The 18,672-nt window shown below is 49.1% G+C and overlaps 9 protein-coding genes across 9 annotated transcripts; 5 read left to right on the plus strand and 4 right to left on the minus strand.

Annotated features, from left to right (window-relative positions):
- Positions 1-124: 124 nt before the first annotated feature.
- N7481_004816 (uncharacterized protein) lies at positions 125-1,687 on the plus strand (the record flags this gene model as incomplete). The annotated part of the gene is made up of 3 exons (XM_057264035.1): positions 125-281; positions 340-539; positions 620-1,687. 3 exons carry the CDS (start codon positions 125-127, stop codon positions 1,685-1,687), a joined length of 1,425 nt encoding a protein of 474 aa, XP_057125696.1.
- Positions 1,688-2,433: 746 nt separating this feature from the next.
- On the plus strand, positions 2,434-5,576 carry N7481_004817 (uncharacterized protein; the record flags this gene model as incomplete). The annotated part of the gene is made up of 4 exons (XM_057264036.1): positions 2,434-2,877; positions 2,926-3,352; positions 3,418-4,233; positions 4,291-5,576. The coding sequence occupies 4 exons, from the start codon at positions 2,434-2,436 to the stop codon at positions 5,574-5,576; spliced, it is 2,973 nt and encodes a 990-aa protein (XP_057125697.1).
- A 312-nt stretch (positions 5,577-5,888) lies between these two features.
- N7481_004818 (DUF3602 domain-containing protein) lies at positions 5,889-6,497 on the plus strand (the record flags this gene model as incomplete). The annotated part of the gene is made up of 3 exons (XM_057264037.1): positions 5,889-5,928; positions 5,986-6,189; positions 6,295-6,497. 3 exons carry the CDS (start codon positions 5,889-5,891, stop codon positions 6,495-6,497), a joined length of 447 nt encoding a protein of 148 aa, XP_057125698.1.
- A 617-nt stretch (positions 6,498-7,114) lies between these two features.
- N7481_004819 (uncharacterized protein) lies at positions 7,115-8,293 on the minus strand (the record flags this gene model as incomplete). Its single annotated transcript, XM_057264038.1, has 1 exon — positions 7,115-8,293. The coding sequence occupies one exon, from the start codon at positions 8,291-8,293 to the stop codon at positions 7,115-7,117; it is 1,179 nt and encodes a 392-aa protein (XP_057125699.1).
- A 540-nt stretch (positions 8,294-8,833) lies between these two features.
- Positions 8,834-9,157, plus strand: N7481_004820 (uncharacterized protein; the record flags this gene model as incomplete). The annotated part of the gene is made up of 1 exon (XM_057264039.1): positions 8,834-9,157. One exon carries the CDS (start codon positions 8,834-8,836, stop codon positions 9,155-9,157), a length of 324 nt encoding a protein of 107 aa, XP_057125700.1.
- Positions 9,158-12,023: 2,866 nt separating this feature from the next.
- On the minus strand, positions 12,024-12,548 carry N7481_004821 (uncharacterized protein; the record flags this gene model as incomplete). The annotated part of the gene is made up of 1 exon (XM_057264040.1): positions 12,024-12,548. The coding sequence occupies one exon, from the start codon at positions 12,546-12,548 to the stop codon at positions 12,024-12,026; it is 525 nt and encodes a 174-aa protein (XP_057125701.1).
- A 1,311-nt stretch (positions 12,549-13,859) lies between these two features.
- Positions 13,860-14,985, plus strand: N7481_004822 (enoyl-CoA hydratase/isomerase family protein; the record flags this gene model as incomplete). The annotated part of the gene is made up of 4 exons (XM_057264041.1): positions 13,860-14,188; positions 14,247-14,357; positions 14,414-14,770; positions 14,829-14,985. The coding sequence occupies 4 exons, from the start codon at positions 13,860-13,862 to the stop codon at positions 14,983-14,985; spliced, it is 954 nt and encodes a 317-aa protein (XP_057125702.1).
- Positions 14,986-15,369: 384 nt separating this feature from the next.
- N7481_004823 (presequence translocated-associated motor subunit PAM17) lies at positions 15,370-15,939 on the minus strand (the record flags this gene model as incomplete). Its single annotated transcript, XM_057264042.1, has 2 exons — positions 15,370-15,546; positions 15,625-15,939. 2 exons carry the CDS (start codon positions 15,937-15,939, stop codon positions 15,370-15,372), a joined length of 492 nt encoding a protein of 163 aa, XP_057125703.1.
- Positions 15,940-16,687: 748 nt separating this feature from the next.
- N7481_004824 (androgen-induced gene 1 family protein) lies at positions 16,688-17,819 on the minus strand (the record flags this gene model as incomplete). The annotated part of the gene is made up of 6 exons (XM_057264043.1): positions 16,688-17,073; positions 17,121-17,172; positions 17,242-17,434; positions 17,499-17,522; positions 17,592-17,629; positions 17,742-17,819. 6 exons carry the CDS (start codon positions 17,817-17,819, stop codon positions 16,688-16,690), a joined length of 771 nt encoding a protein of 256 aa, XP_057125704.1.
- Positions 17,820-18,672: the final 853 nt, after the last annotated feature.

Consider the following 18,672-nt stretch of genomic DNA (forward strand, 5'->3'; position numbering starts at 1 on the left):
GGATTGCGCGGCCTTGCAATTCAACATGTAGGTCGTGGTTCGCCTATTTAAGGTCGGAGTACCACTGCAAGACTTGGATATCTCAGGTCCACACAAAATCAGAAAGCCATCCACCACTCGAGCGATGTTCTCCAAGTCCCTTCTCCTCTGGCCAGCGGTCGCGCTGGCCTCGGTTACCATTGAAGATCCCTCGGACGTGATTGATCCTTCGTGGTGGGCCGCGGACAATGCCATCATTCCGGACTACAACATTCCCTTTGTCGAGGTGCAGCCTTCGGATAGTGGGTTTTTATTCGCAGAATGTGTGGATATCATGCAGGATACTAATAACAGATCTAGTTGTTGCAACTCATCATGTCAAAGGCAAGGCTGCGAGTGCAGACCATACCATCTGGTACGCGACAGCCAATGATAGCAGCGTACTCTTGGTTTCTGAAAAGGGGTCTTTCAAAGGCTCGTATATAACATTTGACAAGAGTGGTTACTCGTCCAACCTGGACGATGCCAGTTTCTGGGGCTTCAATGCAGCGATCAATGTGGTCAGTTCTCTCTCTCGCTTTTCTTCGATTCAATACGTCTCCCTCCCTCTCGGCCTCGGCCCTAACCCCGTCCTGCCTAGGCCAATGCCTCGACTGCGGCCTTCGATCACATCAATGTCACTGTTCACAATGGAGCTGCTGGTGTCTACGCCTACGGCACTGATACCGTGGTCAACGTCACCAATTCCTGGCTATACTCCTCCGGACCCGTGAGCCATGGCCTCTACGCTTCTGGAAATGGGACCATTTACGGCAGCAACCTTGAGGTTTATTCCGGTGGCTATCGCTCCTCCAGCTTCTCCGGCGATTCCCCTGCCGGTTACGTATATGTGAAGGATAGTGTAGCTCATTCATCCGGCATTGGTTCCGCCACCTTCTACGCCCTAGGGTCTATAGATGCAAGCAATGTCGTCAGTGTTTCGGAGAAAGGTCCTGTTATCTTTTCGGACGGTTCACAGACTGCCACCCTGGTTGATTGCGACTGTACAGCCGGACTGCTCGGTGGAGTCGCTATGTTCAGCAGCCAGATCAGAAACGACGCTGACAGCCCTGCCACCCTTAACCTAACAAATACCAAGTTCACCACTACTGGCAAGACAATGCCAGGCCTCTGGTTCGGCAACATAATCGGCCAGGTCACTCTCAACAACGCCGAACTAAATACCGATTCTGGAATTCTAGTCGTTGCCAATTACTCCCAGATCACCCAGGACTTTGACTACTACGCCAGCTATGAGGACAACAGCAGTCTCAAGCCCGCCGAGGTTACTGTTTCTGTTTCAGAGTCCGATCTCGTCGGGGATTTGGTTGCTTATAATGGCAGTTCCATCAGTTGGACCTTGGCCAAACACAGTACCTGGACCGGCGCTGCTTACTCTGGCTACGCAAAGTCTACATTCGATGTTTCCCTGGACGCTACCAGTACATGGACTCTAACGGCTGATACCACGGTTCAAAACTTCACCGATTCCCTTCGCACACTGAAGAATGTTCATTCCGGGGGGGTTCACCCTGTACTACAACTCGACCGTGAGCACCTGGCTGGGCGGAAAGACCGTTCGTCTTCCCGGCGGTGGCAAGGCTCGTCCTATTTCCTCGACTGCCAGCCGTGTTCACCGCAATGTTCAGTCGTGGTGAGTTTAGATTGATCAGTGATAATCAGAATGATGTACACTAGCCTTGAGCTTAACGAAGCTCTGCAGATAATCCGTATACCATCTTATCAAGGCAGTTATAGATTTGGAGCTCCTGTATCTTGAAAATACTATAGCCCTTATTGAACTCGATCTTATAATCACATTTCCGAATAAGATAGTAACATCGGTCCACTCTACCCCGACAGGTGTGGAAATAGCAATAGTATTCTAACCCTAACCCCGCACCGATCGCTCAAACAACCCCCAACTCATGTAGTATCTATATTGCACCAACCCTTCGATATAGCCCTCTCATATCGCGGAATGTGGGCCACCAAGTGTATCTTCACGAATATACTCCGCGCTAGACCGGGTTCCCCGCGGGGTAAGTGATTCTCATAGGCGGTCCTAGTTTCGGTCAAGCATCACCCCGACACTAGCTTCGCTTATGAGATTGGTACGAGGTACCTAATCTGCGCCCCTGCCGGCTCTCTGGTTCGAGTTGAGGTCATCACGGTATCCGTATTAGTATTAGTCCCTACACTCTGCACTCATTTCTCCCTTGTTTCTTAACCGAGTCGACGTCTTGCTCTTTTCGCGGGCTTTGCTCTGCTGCCTTCGGTGCGAGAAAACCCGAGCATACTATTACTACTACTACTACTACCCGGATAATCCGACCATGCACTTCTGCGACTATATATGAGAATGCGTTCTACTGGTATGATCTGAGAGTTGACTCTGGCTAACTCAGTCTCACGATGTGGTTGGCCGTCAAATTATTCGGTTTATTTCTGCTTCTGCAGCCTGGGCTCGCTGATACAAATGACCAAACCTCAGCGACAGTGGATCGAGGCTCATTCCAAAACCCATCATCCCGACTACGCCCTCGCTTCAGATACTGGCTTCCAGACTCCGGTGTCGATGCTGAAATAGTTCAGCAAAATATCAAAGCTGCCGGTGTCCTCGGCGCAGGCGGTGTTGAATTCTTGCATTTCTACAATTATGGTGGCCAGTTGGCTCCTGCGCCGGTGGGGTCGAACTGGTCTCGGGATGGATTTGGAACAGAGGCTTTTCATAGCATGTTTCTGGCTGCGTTGCACGCGCACAAGGAGGCAGGCCTGGTGATGGATTTCCCGTTAGGTCCAAACCAGGGACAGGGTGTTCCCGCAGACCCGAGTGATGAGGGCTTGCAGTGGGATTTGGTAGGTAAGAGGAGACCTCCAAGCAAAGCGATCAACTGACTTTGTAAGGAACCATTCTCCGTCGCCATTCCCAGTGATGGTCACTTCGATGGAAAAGTCCCTGGCTGGGGTGCCGGTGAGCTGGTTGCACTTGTCTCAGCGGAAGTGTTACTCTCTACGAACAGTTCTCATCTGCAATTAACTCTGAAGAATGGAACGTTGACGGACTGGGCTGGCAAAGTATCATCCAGTGGAAGTGTCTCTCTCGATCTCCCGACATCTCAAAACACATACCGACTCTTTGCATTTTATCAATTCCTCAGTCATAACAAGAATTTACAGTACAGTTCAACTCCAGCTAAGACCATCTTTGACAACGGGTCTTTTGTGGTGGATCACTTCACTGCTCGCGGTGCTAAAGTGACGACGCAATTCTGGGAAGAGTATATACTTCCAGGTGGAGTGAAGGAATTGCTTATGGAAGTGGGCAACTATGGTAAGATAGCCTTCTGACGCTACTATTTCTTCGTTCTCTTCAACTGACTTCCGGTTTCTTTTCAGGCTGGGAAGATAGCATCGAGATACTTTCTAATATTTCCTGGACGCCGTCACTCCCGAGTACGTTTCAATCTAAATATGGATACGATTTGAAGTCAGTGCTACCGATCATCATGTTCAGCAACAACAACATCAACACACAAAGCACTGAGCCAGGTACTATCGAATGTCTCCTCAATACTCCAGATCATGGCCTCGGCTATATCAACGATTTCAGAGGTGCCCTGGTAGATGGGTACCGGAGCTATCTTGAAGAGTTAACACGTTGGGTAAACTCGGAGCTGAATCTCCAAATGTCAGCCCAGGTTTCGTACAACCTGCCGATGGATATGGAATCCAATATACCATTCGTGAACGCCCCTGAATGCGAAAGTCTCCAGTTCGGGAATAGTATCGACGGTTATCGACAGTTCACTGGTCCGGCACACCTTGCCGGTAAACGTGTTATTTCAAACGAGATGGGCGCTGTCATGATGAAGGCATATCAACTGACCCACAGTGAACTTCTTTACTTTATTAACCGTGCTATCGTGGGTGGTGTCAATCAGATGGTATTTCATGGACAGACGTATACTGGAGAATACTACGGTACTACCTGGCCGGGATATACAGCCTTCTTATATCTGTTCTCGGAGATGTACTCCGACAAGCAACCTTCATGGGACCATGGCTTTGGCGATCTTCTGAATTATACGGCCCGAGTGCAGTATCTTCAGCAATCAGGTGTCCCGCGGACTGATGTGGCAATTTATAACAAGGTGTCTGGGACTAATCCCAGCTTTCCGACTATGTACACTGCGAATGATCTAATCGATGCGGGTAAGCTGTCTTTCAAGTTATTTCATCGGTATGATTGATACTAATGCTTTTGTCTAGGGTACACATATTCCTACCTGTCACCAGATAATTTCGCTCTCCCCGAGGCCAATGTTCGAGGCGGGATTTTGGCTCCCAATGGACCCGCATACAAGGCTCTAGTAATCACCAGCAACAGCAATCTCACGCTCTCCGGTGTCCATTACATCCAAAGATACGCTCGCGCAGGCTTGTCCGTCATTTTTAGTGGCGGAGACCCTGGAGTCTACGCCAGCCATGATGACAGAGACGGTGCCTCCATTCGAAAGGCAATTCAGGCTCTCAAGAAGTCAGCGAACGTCTATAGTGTCTCTGCTGGTCAGGTTTCTGCCAAACTCCATGCTCTCGGTCTACGTCCACAAGTTGCGACACAGAATAACGGGACATGGTACACCACCTGGCGTGAAGATTCCCAAACTGGCACGGATCATGCGTTTGTTTTCTGTGATGTGAATGCCTCAACTGGTACATTGGACATATCCACTCACAAGACTCCATTCTTGTTTGATCCTTGGACTGGATTAAAAAAGCCATTGCTGGGTTACACTCAGAGCAAAAGCCGTGTGACGATCCCTCTTTCCCTGGCAGGGAATCAGACCATCATTATCGGATTCAGTGAAAATGAAGACAGTTCTACAAAGCACGCCACCAATTCTCCATCTTCGGTAATTGGATATGACACCCAGGGCAACGCCATCGTCTCAGCCAGCAATTCTCAGCAGTCCTTAGTCTTGTCCAATGGCAAGAAAGTCATACTGCCCTCTCCAAAGGTTGCAAGCTCAATTGCCCTTTCCAACTGGACTCTCACTGCAGAGCATTGGGAGGCACCCAGCAACATTTCGGATGCGTCCACCATTGCTTTCAAGCATAACACAACCCACCAGCTATCATCTTTAATTTCCTGGCGTCAGATTGAGGGATTGACGAACTCGTCCGGTTTGGGATACTACACCACCCATATCACCTGGCCACCAGTTAAGGGGTCTGCCGATGGGGCCTACCTCTTCCTTCCTCCTATTGCGCATACAGCGAGAGTATATGTGAATGGGCATCAACTGCCACCTCTAGATTTGACAGTCCCACGGGCAGATCTTAGCACGTATCTGAAAAAGGGCTCTAATGTGCTGACTGTGATCGTTCCGACTACCATGTGGAACTATATCAGGAGTATTGCGGATGAAATTGAGACGGTGAACGTACCAATTGATTCTCTTATGGATGCGGTTGGGTCTGGGCTTCCACAGGCGATTGATAATGGGTTGATTGGAGATGTGAAGTTGGTGCCCTATGTTGCTGTTAAATTGTGATCTTGAATAGTACCTCTCTCACCACCCAATCCGATGGTCAGCCTTGGAAATTAACTGCTTGTAAGAGATGAATTTCGGTATAGCCCATTTCCTCGTAGTAATGGACTCCTGTAGACATAGTAAACTACTGAAGTAGTACTCCTAGTAGTATAAATTATGATAGCCCGCTCTCCGCTCTCCGCTCTCCGTGGTCCACTCCGCCAAGGCGGAAACAGAATCTGATCGGATCCGGACTCTCCTGACCAGCTGATCTCCCCAACTTTTTCACCCCTCAATCTCGAATCGACTTCACACAGACTCATACAGACCACAATGTCAGGCCGAAACATCTCATATGGCCGCGGAGGCGCCGGTGAGTCAATCCACCAAAGTCTCTGATCGCATCGCAAACTGATCCCCCCCAACTCAGGCAACATCTCGCGCCAACACTCAGCCCCAACGCCCAAAGACCTCGTCACCCCCACAATCAAACAAGAAGTCTACACAACCGGTCGCGGTGGCTCAGGCAATATGGCTCACAATGATCCCGACCGTCCTGAGATCGCGCGCGAAAGTCAGGATGTCGAGTCTCCTCCCCTCCGGGCGCAACAGATGCCCCACCACACTGGACGAGGTATGCTATACCTTCCTAGCTACCAGCAAAGCCATACCAAGCGATTAGATTGGATTATTGGCTTGGCTTGGCTTGGCTTGCATTGATACTGACGATTCATCGCAGGCGGCGCGGCAAATGCTTATATCCCCACAATGGAGGAGGAAGAACGGGCGAGAAAGGAGCATGAACAGGTTAATGAGCTGATTCGGGTGCGCACACAGGATAAGGATCGCATTAGGGAGGTCGAGCATGAGCGTCAGGAGCTGCGGAAGCCTGATCCGGTGCATTTGGCGCAGCGACAGGGTCGATCGGGCGACCGAGCTTGAGCTTGACCGGGCTTGACAGTTCGATTGCGGTGCTGGTCATGGTGTCGATTATCATGTTGATCCGGGCTCCAATACAAGCGCCAGCGCCAACGCCTGTCTGAATTCGATTTCGTACCCAGACCCGTCGACAAACAAACCCTACCGGACAATCTGGGTGGAAGGACACCAATATACTGCCAGTGCTGCGGGCAGTGCTGCAAGGTGGGGTCGGGCTTATCTCGGTGCTTTTGCTTTTTCCCTTTTTCATCCCTTTTTTTTATCTCCAACCTATTGGGCCAGGAAGATAGATGGCGCTTGGTGTCTAGGGTCGGTTATTCTTACATAGTTTTCTTTATCGGCGCAGGGAGGTCTCTATTGATGGGATTTATATCCTAATGACAACGCTTTCATGACTCGTTATATACAATGGTCACACCTGCCATGGAGGTGACTGGCGCGAATGCAGGGATCATAACTGGAGATAGCTTGTGCAGTTTTCAGGGGAAATGGTCCGAGTCGTGGACAGGACCTGCCCGGCCATGGTTTCGCCTCCAACACCTGGTAGTTCCGCCTCAGCCCTTTGCAGCCACCATAGCCACCGATTCTTCCTTGCGAGAAAAGAGGAGAGAGTTGACCCGTCAAGTAGTTGGCTCAAACCAGTGCTCTGGCCAAGAACAGCCGGTAGCATCGATAGGCCAGCTAAGTAAGTCGCACCACTCTGACCCCAGGTGATCGACAATCTCTTTGAGGATCCGAGCCCCCCAATTCCCCATCCACCACGAGTCCCGCAGATGGTGCAAGGTGACTGCGTAGTGGGCGAGCACCGCCAAGGCAAACGGCTCTCGCTCTCGGACCAGATCCTGAAACCGACCGGGGATGCGAAAAGTCCAGCAAAAAACAAAGTCTTTGGGCTCACCACCGTTCATCAACTGCTCCAGGCAGTGGCTCAGATGTTCGATGGTGTTTTCATAAACGCCCCTCTCATGGGCAGGATTGCGTGCAGCCTCGATTTCGTTCTGCCGTTGCATTTCTTGCACTACCAGTCGCGACATATCTGGCATGGTCGGATGCAGTGTGGCAGGTCGTACAAGAGGCCATAGCTCGCCACCGGCAACCCGCTCCATAGTCGTCATCATGGCCCTCACGAGCCATCGTGTGAGTTCAAAAACTTCGAGAAACTCGTCCAATACGTCTGGCTTCCCGTCCTCTTCCATGCTATCATCAATCAAGCAGTATCCAAAGGACCACACCAATAATACGCAGCACAGAGCGAAGGCAGCATTGCACTGCGATTGGGAGAGCTCCCCCTCCCCGTCTGGATGGATGCCTTTCAGTGCCTCGGCATGGTGCTCCCGTGCTGTAACTAGATATCGCCATTTGCGTTGCGGAGCTCGACTAGCTCCAGCCAGCTGCAGAGCCGATAGGGCCAAAAGCCCATGTCGAAGAGAGGGAAAACGCAAAGATATTTGAGGAATAGTCGTCTGCCAGAGTGCTTCGGCCGTTCCGTCCCGTGACATGGATTTATATGTCCTCGTGCACCAGTTCATCATCAACTCCATATCCTGCAGATTGCAAGAGTCCTGCGATTCGGAACCAACTTTTGCCACAGGCCGCTCCTCCTCCATAAGCCGTTTCGACGGCGGTATGAGGTCCGTCATGGAAGGCGGGGTTGAGGCCGAGGATCCTGCGGTGGAAGCAGTGGAGATACTGGAGACAGAGGATCCTGCGGTGGAAGCAGTGGAGCTACTGGAGACAGAGGATCCAGAGCGAGTTTTGCTCTTCAGGCGCGTCAAGCGGGGCCGAGGCAACCCTAGCATGGTAATGCTGCGATCAAGGGAAAGAGGGCCGGCATCAACAATCTAGACAAAGGGTCAGATCTAAACGAAGACCGTTGAGGGGGGGGGCAGCAAGCAGCTGTCTGGGCGCGGGACTAGTCGGGAAGGAGCTGTTGCTGTCGCCGCATGGCTGCATGGCTAGGGCCGTACCTGATATTCGTGCAGGCTCTGGCAGAGTCGCTTATTTGTGGCGGACATGGGTATGGCATCGGAGTGGGGGTTATCAAAAGGCCTTACTGGAGATCCAGCAAGCTTTCACCTAGGTGATGCTGTGAGATGGGGCATGAGTAGTATGAGCATGCGCACACCGCGGTGGCCCCAGACTATATACGCTGGACAGAGAGTATCAGGCGAGTATAGAAAGGGAGGAGGAGAAAAGGGACAAGCCAGCAGGAAGCAAGCAAAGTCGATCCTTGCAATCCTTGCAATCCTTGCAAACCTGGCAGCTTGGGCGTGGGGCGTGCCCAGCAGATTCCCGGAAGTGGTAAATGCAGGGCAGTCGGCGAGTGACAAGCGGACAGTATGCCAAGGCTGAAGGCAAATGTTCAAGCTCCGTCTGCCGAAGCCGCCATTGCGTTTCAAGCAAGTAACAGCGAAGGCGCAACCCCCTGGTCCTTGCACCAATGGCCGAGGTCCATCAGCACTTTGATCAACGAGGACCCACGAAGATACGAGCAGCGTCTTGCCGTATCGCGGTTAGACCCAAAGTGGAGCCAAGGCGAGTGGAGAATGAAAGGAGATGGCGATGGACGGGGGGAAGCAGATGCAAGGCTGATTGGCGGTTATCCCGATGACTCAGCAGGACGAGAAGCGCTCTTTCCGAATCGGGGCATACGTGGTGCTTAAAGCGGTGAATATATATATTATGCGCTATACTAGACTATACTATACTATAAGAACTAGTATAGACTGCATTTACTTCTAATTAGTTTCTTGAGCATATTGGGTGCCCAGGTGACATTGTACAAAGTACCAAGCATGTGGCATGATACGAAGTACTAACTCCATACTCGGGTGTATGTGGCATATTCGTAACTCAATATCAAGCCGTGTCTACTCAACTTTAATGCTATTAATGTAATTCTTTTATACATTGACATACCAGGTCTAAGGTCATGGATTACCAGGTCTACTTTGCGGTGGTGGTTCACCGGGTAAATTGTACTACTATTAGTAGTATATGTATAACTAACTACCAGGTACCTGTACCATGGAAACAGGTTAATCACTATAGCTGCCAGTGCTAGTGCTAGGCTTCCCTTAGTCTCCTCCCCGGTCGGACTAGCGGACCAATTGATTTCTTCTCGAATAGTTCTAGCTTCCACGTCATCGAACCCCTCGCTTCGAGTTGCCGGGCCCTAACTGGCGGTGTGTCCATCCTTTGAGCCTCCGATCTGCACGGACACTTGGTGTCACGGGCGTCAGTGGGGTCGGAGCATACCCGTATCCTTTTGCAATTAGGAGTGTATTACTATCCCCACGATATATATTACCGACCAGTAAGCAATCTAGCAACTCGCCACTTAGGGTGACGAACACAGCTACTATTCTGGCATAATCGTCGACTAAGCCTAGATACCACCTTTGGCCATAAGTTTCAAGACACCGCCTAATCGGGTAATTCTGCCATTTCACCACTCTACATTCAAATATATATTATATTGCATGCAATTTGCAACATTATTGCACCAAAATTTGCTATGATATAGAATAATCAATTACAAAGTATATAACAGAATTTCAATTGCTAAAACTGAGTATAGTAGCCATGTGCCTTACGAGTCTCGCTTACACACTAAGGCATCGATCTAATTATACTATCAATTTTATTTTGATCTAGCGCATCCCAGGCCTCCGATATATACTCCCTAAATAGCTTCCAATCTGCCTCAGATGTACCACAATGTAGTAGATTAGGATAGAGCTTATATAATTTACGTTTGAGCATATACCATACAGGCTCAATAAGGTTAAGATCTGGTAAGCGTGGCGGCTAGTATTCTATAACGTATATACTATAACGTTTAAACTATCGCTGAGCAACGTAGGAGCGGTGGATTTTAGCGTTATCTTGCTGAAATATAGTTCTAGGTTTATAGTGCTCAATAAACCCTTCGTCAGGCGCTTTTAGGTAGGATTTTGTTGTATAACTACCTCCGTGACCTCGCTGTCCTTCTGAAAAGTTACGCTCTATAATAATAAGTTTTGTATACCATCTGAGCTATATTCTAGTCTAAACTATTTGATAAATATCCTTCATATAAGTCTTAACTTGTACCATTTCCTACCGGTAAGCTTCTCCTCTAAGCCAGATAATATATTGGCCGTTTAAATTAGGGATACGTTAAACGCTGCATTCGTCAGAAAATATAAAGCTCTATAGTTGGGAATTATAGCGTTCAGCCCTCTAATTTCGGCAAAATCAGACTCGTTTGTAGGCGTTCTCCCTCAAAATTGGGATACAACGTCTTACTTAATAGCACTGGAGAAATTTTGAATATAGGAATCGCTTGATTACTGATCGAGATAGATAGCTGGGTATATAGGCGCTCAGCTTACTAAGGCTTAGCCAAGGCTCACGGCGTACAAGTAAACAGGTGTATTTAATAGTAGAGTACCTATAGACTTTAGGGGCACCTGAACGAGGCAGTGATTTAAGCGTTTGGTGCTCTCAGAATCGTTTGATTGTAGAGTATATTGTTGAGCGTGCGACGTTGAGCTCAGTAGCTATTTTAGTAGGCGATACACCACATTCATAAGCGTATATAATAGCTGCGCGGGCCTCAGATGAAAGCCCACCCACTGGTCTTTGATTGCCACTTATTTCAGTGCCAAACCGACCTATATTGGTGGTGTAGGGGTAGTTGAAGAAAATCGCGCTAAAAAAATAGCGCGATGTCTTCAAACTTTTGGACCGCCTTTGGATAGCTATTGCTTTGAAAAAAGACCCTATTAACAACGAAAATTCCATGATGCCCAGAAAGTTTCAGCTTGAATCTTATCTGCAACCCGATCCATTCGGAAGCCTACTGATTTCACTGAAATTCCAACGTGACAGGACATAGAGCCAAGACCTACTCAGTCAAGATGTGCCGCCTCAGATGGGGAGAGCTGCTAGTTGGACCACCCTTTTTGCCAAATGAACCATGGCCCTTCTGAATTCAAATTAATATGTATTTCTTATACAAACTTGGATATACAGTGGCACAACTAAAGTTTGTAACCCTGAATTGCCCGCTATCTATGACCACCTTCGAATAGTAGACTAGTAGTAGCTACCTAAGATATAATAAATAGGCCAATCTCTTTTATCTTAGGCAGCTACTATTTTGCTATTCAAAGGCAGAGACTAAGACAGTCAACTCCAATAGGAGATTGCAAACTTTTACTATGATGCTGCTGTATGACAGAGGTATATAAATTTGTATTGGACTTACATACTAATCTAGAGATTAAGAAGGACCACGGTCCAAGTAACAAAAATGTGATCCAATTAGTAAGAAGGGTGGTCCAAGTAGCAGCACTCCAGATGGGACCATAAAAATCAGAAATACAAGCTAGAACATGAAGACCTGAATAAAGGCACCGCGTAGAATTAAATACTTTGCACTTTGCAATCCTGGTGAGTCAATCAAGGTGATGAGTTACCCGCGTATGAATGTACTGGATGCTATCCCCAAATCCGAACACTGTAGTCCATACATATGATATATCAGAATTCTATCGGCTCGCAACGACCATTGTAGTCGACTGCGCAAGGCACGTCGTCCTCGGAGATATCGCATTCATTATCTCCACAATTTTTAGTCTTGAACAGCTTGTCGTCGCAATCGCCAAATCCATCCCAAAGAGTAGTCTCGTCACTCGAGACATATCCAGCACAACGATCATTCAGTCCCGTACGATATCTGCACTCAGACTTGTGGTCGTGGTCCTTAGAGACCAAAGTTCCCTCATATCCAGCGTTGTGGTTCCAGACTGTCCCTTTAGTGCCATCCCCTGTGAGATGAACTTCGTAGCGGTCGTCTTCCCCACATTTGAACTTCCATGTGGTTTCGCCGCTGGCAAGATACTTAGAGTCTCCGGCTCGACATTTGTAGTCGTAACCATCGTATATCTTGACACCCATAGAGTCTCCGGTAACAGGGTCATTGTTCAGGTGCGCATGAACACGGATGCATGCTTCAGTACCTGCGGCAAAAGCGAGCAGGCTGTAGCTGAGTGCTGAGAACTTCATGATGATTTGTCAAAAGAGGTAATTGAGATCTGATTTCGGTAGAGGGGAACGTAGATCCGATGGAGATAATACTGATAGAATTATTACTTCATAGGAGATACATCGCGAATTTATAGATTTTCGATCACAGACAATCATATTCTCTCCGCCGTTAAGCGCCCCCAAAACATGACGTTTTTCCAAGCCGATTCTTGTAAAGCATCATCTCCTGGCGTTACATGTATCTGGATTGGGTAGACTTTGCGCCTGATGCACCATTGCCCAGACCATTAGCGGGAATATTTGAACCTGTAAAGCATTACAAGTTTGGCTGACATTCATACTCCGTGAAGGATACTAACTATTTCTGATTTCTTTTTGGGGGCGGTGGGGGCTGAATCAATCTTGGCCTGCTCACGATTGCAAGCCACCGATTCTGTTTGCCACTCAAATCTAAATTCTCGGTTTCCGCCCCTTTCTTCAGTATTACTTGGCTGGTGGCCTAGCCTTGGCTTCCCCAAGTGCAATCTGCCCTGTATCGAAGGTCTCACGGTTTTCAGCTTAGCAGGGGCCGGAGGAGGGATGATGCATTTAGTCTAGCCAAAGCTGTAAACTTCAAGTTTACTTACATCTGGGTGCAGTGGTGACTTCCTCTCGACCTTACTAGCGCTAGATAGCTTGTAGTTATGGATTTCAACTATGCACAATAAGTACTAATACGGATATATACATGATATTGATAACTACATAGATAAGTTCAAGTTACAGCTTCATCATATTCTATCCTTCTCCCAGTACAAGAAATGAACGCCTCATAGTACTATTCAAGTTGTTGCAGAATCAGTAGTAACTTGAAGATGCAGTGTCAACTTGAAATGAGGTAGTACTCGGATTTATCGAAACTAAACAAAGTATTTTCTGGCGATTTCCATCCATGCATTATCGTACAAGTTCCTGAATCTACTTCAAATGTCCCTTCTCACTAGTATTACTAGTATTACTAGTATTATTATGCATGGGATATTTAGCATGCGGGGTCTTCTCCACATCGCAGCAGCCGAACCGAGGTCGCGCCGGGACAACCAAGCACCATTCAGTTTAACTTGAACCAAGTTAAACCAGTTCACTGCCGATTATTTGGATTGGATTTGTCTGAGAATAAACCAAAAGAAGAAATTCAACAGAGATAAAAGTGTAGCTCATCGTGTTGATCTGTCTCTTTCCCGAGGGTTCCCTCCATTCATCTTCTCCACTTCCTTCCACTTAACTACTACCATTCACTATTTACTTCCTACATCTACTCCTCCTCTTTCACCTCTACCAATCTCCAAAATGATCTTCGATCCCAGCCCCTTGGAACTCCCAGACTCCTACGAAAAGGTCCCTACAACCGGCCATGTCGTCTTTTCCCACCACCCACCAGGCTCGCCCACTGTTACCCCCGTGGTGGTCGTCACGCTGAACCGTCCAGCGAACCACAATGCCTTCACCGGTCAAATGGTCCACGACTTCGAGAAATTCTTCCCCATGTTTGACGTCGACGAACGTGTCAAGGTGATCGTGCTTACGGGTGCCGGCAAGACTTTCTGTGCTGGAGCGGATCTGGACATTGGTTTCAACAATCATGTCGAGAGACGGCCTGCTACCGACCACCGAGACGGGTAAGTGATGAATCTAGTCGTTTCTCCCGCAGTGCTTCTCATGCTAACTACCTCCCAGCGGAGGACGTGTCGTCCTCGCTATTCATCGCTGCCGCAAGCCGACCATTGCAGCTATGCAAGGCTCCGCCGTGGGCGTCGGGATGACCATGACGCTTCCCGCAATGATTCGGTAAGAATTTACATCTCCCAACGACGAATGACAATTCCAAAGCTGATGATTTCCAGCATCGCATATGAAAAGGGCAAGTACGGCTTCGTCTTCGGACGCCGCGGTATCGTGCTGGAATCCTGCTCGTCATACTTCCTCCCACGATTGATCGGCTTCTCTAACGCCAATTACCTCGTCGGCACGGGTGCAGTTTTCCCTCCCGCTTCCAAGCACTTTGGCGATCTTTTCAACGAAACTCTGCCAGATCCATCCAAGGTCCTGCCTCGCGCGTTGGAGTTGGCTACTGAGATTGCGGAGAATGTCAGTCCGGCCTCGTCGTATCTCAATCGCGCTCTTATGTGGCGTAATCCAGGAACGCCCGAAGAGGCTCACCTGGTTGAATCTCATATTCTCCATCACACCTTCGCTTCCGAGTATGTCTCCCATTCTATCCGCCCCCTTCTTCCTTATACTTACCGGACTCCGTTCTAGCGACCAAAAGGAAGGCGTCGGTGCCTTCTTCGAGAAGCGCAAGCCGAACTTCCGTGCCAATCTAGATGATAACCCCCCGGTACACATGCCCTGGTGGACTGAGGTCGACACTGGCAGGGCTCCCAAGGCCAAGGCCAAAGCTTCGTCGAAGCTGTGATGAAGCATATCCAGAGGGACGGGGATAGTGCTATTGCCGGTCAATGATTCACATACTCGATTTCCTCGATCTTAGCAAGAATTAATTCAATTCAAAGAGACAAAATGAATGACAAAATGAATGGATTCAAAGAAATAATGCAGCTTGTTAGCGCTACCAAGACTTTCTCAAATACAAATGTAATACCCCAGCTCGCCCGGACCGCTAATGAGGAAAGCAAAACACCGATCCAGAGAATAGGAAAGAAGAAGATGAAAAGAAATTGAGGACCAGCTTGACCCCGAACTTGCGAGTATTGCAAGAATCCCAGGTAAGGTCAACCATATGCACAAGAATAGATTTTGAAATGATGTCAATTTGCCGAACATGTCGCCGGGTAGGTCTTTAGGCGATGAAGTTGCGGCGCTTGCGGTTGTAAGCCCGCTGGTCCTTCAGCCACGCTCGGTATCCTTTGACGCTGCCGATCTTCTCGCCATAGTAGTCTGGGACGGGGTTGGAGATCGAGTTGGTGGAGGGATCGACGCGGTATTGGCGGATACGGTCGAAGAATTCCTTCTCTTTCTGTAGAGAGAATGGATATGTTAGACACTGATGCAGAAGGAGCTAGGCGTGGCATCACGCATTGGCTTTATCACTTACAATCGCAACGGAGGGCTTGAATCGACGGTAAACCAATCCCCAGATGCCATTTCCAACCATCGGGCCAGCGAGCCAGCCAACAGCACCACAAGCTGCCGTGGCCATACCAAGGACCACAAAGGGATCCAGGCCCATGACCTGAGCACCGAGGGACTCCAGATCCTGTCCGGATAGGATTTGCACGCCGGCGGTTGTCGAGGCGAGCGAAGTCGCAATTGACGACGCGAGGGAGTATCGGCGGCGGGAAGCGCGGAGCTTGAAGAACGAGTCCCAGTCGAGTTTCACATTCTCCTTGGCAGTAGAGGTCGATTGCATGCGTAGACCAGCCGGGCGCACGAACGATGACGCAGCAGGGAGAACCTGAGGCCGGGGGGGCTAGCTGTGCCGATGGGCGAGTGGTCGTTGTTTGAGATCGGACGAGCAGCTTGGATGCCATTTGCGAGCTGGGTTGGAGCGAGCGGGGGCTGATGAGCGCGTTCATTGCGGTCGGGTTCATCCGACTAGCGAATGCTGAGCGAGCTGACATTGTGAAGGAGCTGGGGTGTGTATGTGATCGCTGCAGGTTCGAATCAAGAGATTGTCCAGGTGCGTTCAGGAAGACGGAGGATCGTCGGTTAGTCAGCAGGTCTGCTGACTCGGAGCAACGACAACTGTACAATTCCAATGCAGAGATGACAATCCTATGAATTATCATAGGAACAGCATGGGTAAATGAAATTTGGCATTAGATTTTAGGAAATGGGTCACGTAAAAAAGATTTGTTGATCACTAGTGCGCAAAATTGGATATATATTGTAGGTCTAAATATGAGATACTCCGAAATGTAGTAACTATTAGTAGCACCAGCCATAGCAACACCACTCTCCCGAAATTATAACCTAAGACAACTTGAAGCTAATAAAATAGATCCAGATCGCTCCGAGTCAGATTCAATGCACCCAAACACTCCACTATATCCCATTCATATATTCTATAGCCATGTAAATCACCAAACAGCAAATTTGCTTCCCGGTGACGGGCTTCCTTCCGCATACTAAGGTGCAGAGCAAGAGGTCTAGTTTCTCTACAAGCCATCTGCCCGCTTAATTTCGCCAGGGCGAGACTGTGCCGGGATGGGAACACCAAAGCCATTGACGCGACCGTGCAGCCACTTCAGCGTGGCAGTACTGAAGGCCATCACAACCGCACTGAGCGAGAAGAGCGCAACACGACCTGGAGTCGGCAGCTGCTCGAAGATGGGATACGGATACCATCCATTGTAGGAGAAACACCGCTCCACCCAGAACCAATAGCCAAAGGCAATGGCACCGGAAAGTCCCATAGAGGGCAGGACGGTAATTGTCCACGGGGGGAGAGGAACAGAAGATCGATCAGCATCAATATGGACGGCAATGCGTGAAAGCTTATATCTACCGAAATGAATTAGCAAACACACAACCCCCACAAGAGCTGGATGGCGGGTCTCTGCGAGCGGACCCCGGGGTTTAGCCACGTACCGGCATCGAGAGGGATCACAGCCCAATCGGGAACGACGAGACGTTCATCGATCTAAAACTCAATTAGATAAAGGGTCCCGAGATCAGGCGGGCGGACGAAAAGAAAGCGGTTGACACTCACCAATCTTAGGCCCCAGTAGAGAACGCTGATCAATACTTCCAGCGGCGCACTACACACTGACAAGAGGTTCTTGATCAAGAAGAGGCGTGGGGACAGTGTCACATCGGCGAGAATGGCAAAAATAAAGGTGAGAGTTGACAGACTTAAACCAATAACGGTCAAGTATTGAAAGTGCCAGCCATATGCTTCGTTCCTGAGATGGTCATCAGCATCAAACTCAACCCGAGTAAATCCGACGCTCTTTCGGGAAGACATACGCGTGGTTAGGGTTCTCGTGCATACTATATCATGACGTTAGCGTTAATCTTTACGTAAATTGATGGACCGAGCAACATCTCCGGTGTACTTACTACTTGAAAGACCAGGTAAAGCTTGCAAGACCGGTCAACTGGATAGGGTGTCAGTATTTCAGCTCCGCCCGGGAGAGGGGAATAACAAGATAACAAGATGAAAAACAGAAAACGAAATGAAAAAGAACAAGATAAAGAAGATCAACATACATGAATCAAAGTCGAGATACCCCGAGAAGGGCTATGTAGCCATTGCAAGGGGTGCTTCTCGATCAGGGCACGAGACATGGTTGAGGAAATGAAGGCAGATAACGAGTAGAACCGGGAACCAACAAGAGCCAACCAAGTGACGACAGCTCGCGGACTTTCGGGAGCTTCCCAGCGCCCGCACCTTCCGGGCGGTCCCCGCGGATCGCGCCTGCCACGCCTGGTTACACACCGTGCACAGCCACGTGACCCGGCCTGCCGCGGCATCCCGTCCCGGATTAATTCATCCCCGGCGTTCCGGCTGATGACTGATCCTTATCACCAGGTTCCCCACACTTTTGGGAAAGATGCCCATTCTCTCTTCTTGAATTTCCATTGCGTCTTTTTTTTCTCGTTCATCTGAGAAGTGCATGGTGTGCAAGTCTCTCTGAACCTATCAAGTGGGCCTTCCCCAGAATCCCCCGTTTTTTCTCACTCCCAGAGCCGTGAGGGATCGTCACAATCGTCCCTTGGTCACATACTTTGAACGTTGTTTCTGCCGAGCTGCACCTGCAGCTTTTTCTCCGAGTTTAATCTCTTTTCAAGGCACATCTCCCTCCCACACCTCGATGTGCTTGTCTACTAGGTGTGGGTGTCTGGTCGATTTTCGTTTCATTGCTACCTGGGGTCATCACAGTTCCCGTCGCAGAAAGCGGTCCGATCTGTGTGCTTCGTGAGGTTGCTGCATCAGGTTTGAGAAGAACGTAACCTGTATATGGAAAGGGTCAACAGTGTACTGTGTATGAAAATTCGGAGACTGCTCTGACATCTCCCTTCCTTCTTCTTCTTCTTCTTCTTCTTCTTCTTCTTCTTTTTTTTCTTTCTCTCCCTCCACATATTATTGCCGTTGTTTTGAATATTCGCCCTCGCCCTCCCCTTCTGCCTTTCGCCACCC

The sequence above is a fragment of the Penicillium waksmanii genome (genome assembly GCF_028829765.1).
Source record: "Penicillium waksmanii strain IBT 27052 chromosome Unknown utg000004l:1.0-5674109.0:1.0-5678898.0, whole genome shotgun sequence".
Taxonomy (NCBI): domain Eukaryota; kingdom Fungi; phylum Ascomycota; class Eurotiomycetes; order Eurotiales; family Aspergillaceae; genus Penicillium; species Penicillium waksmanii.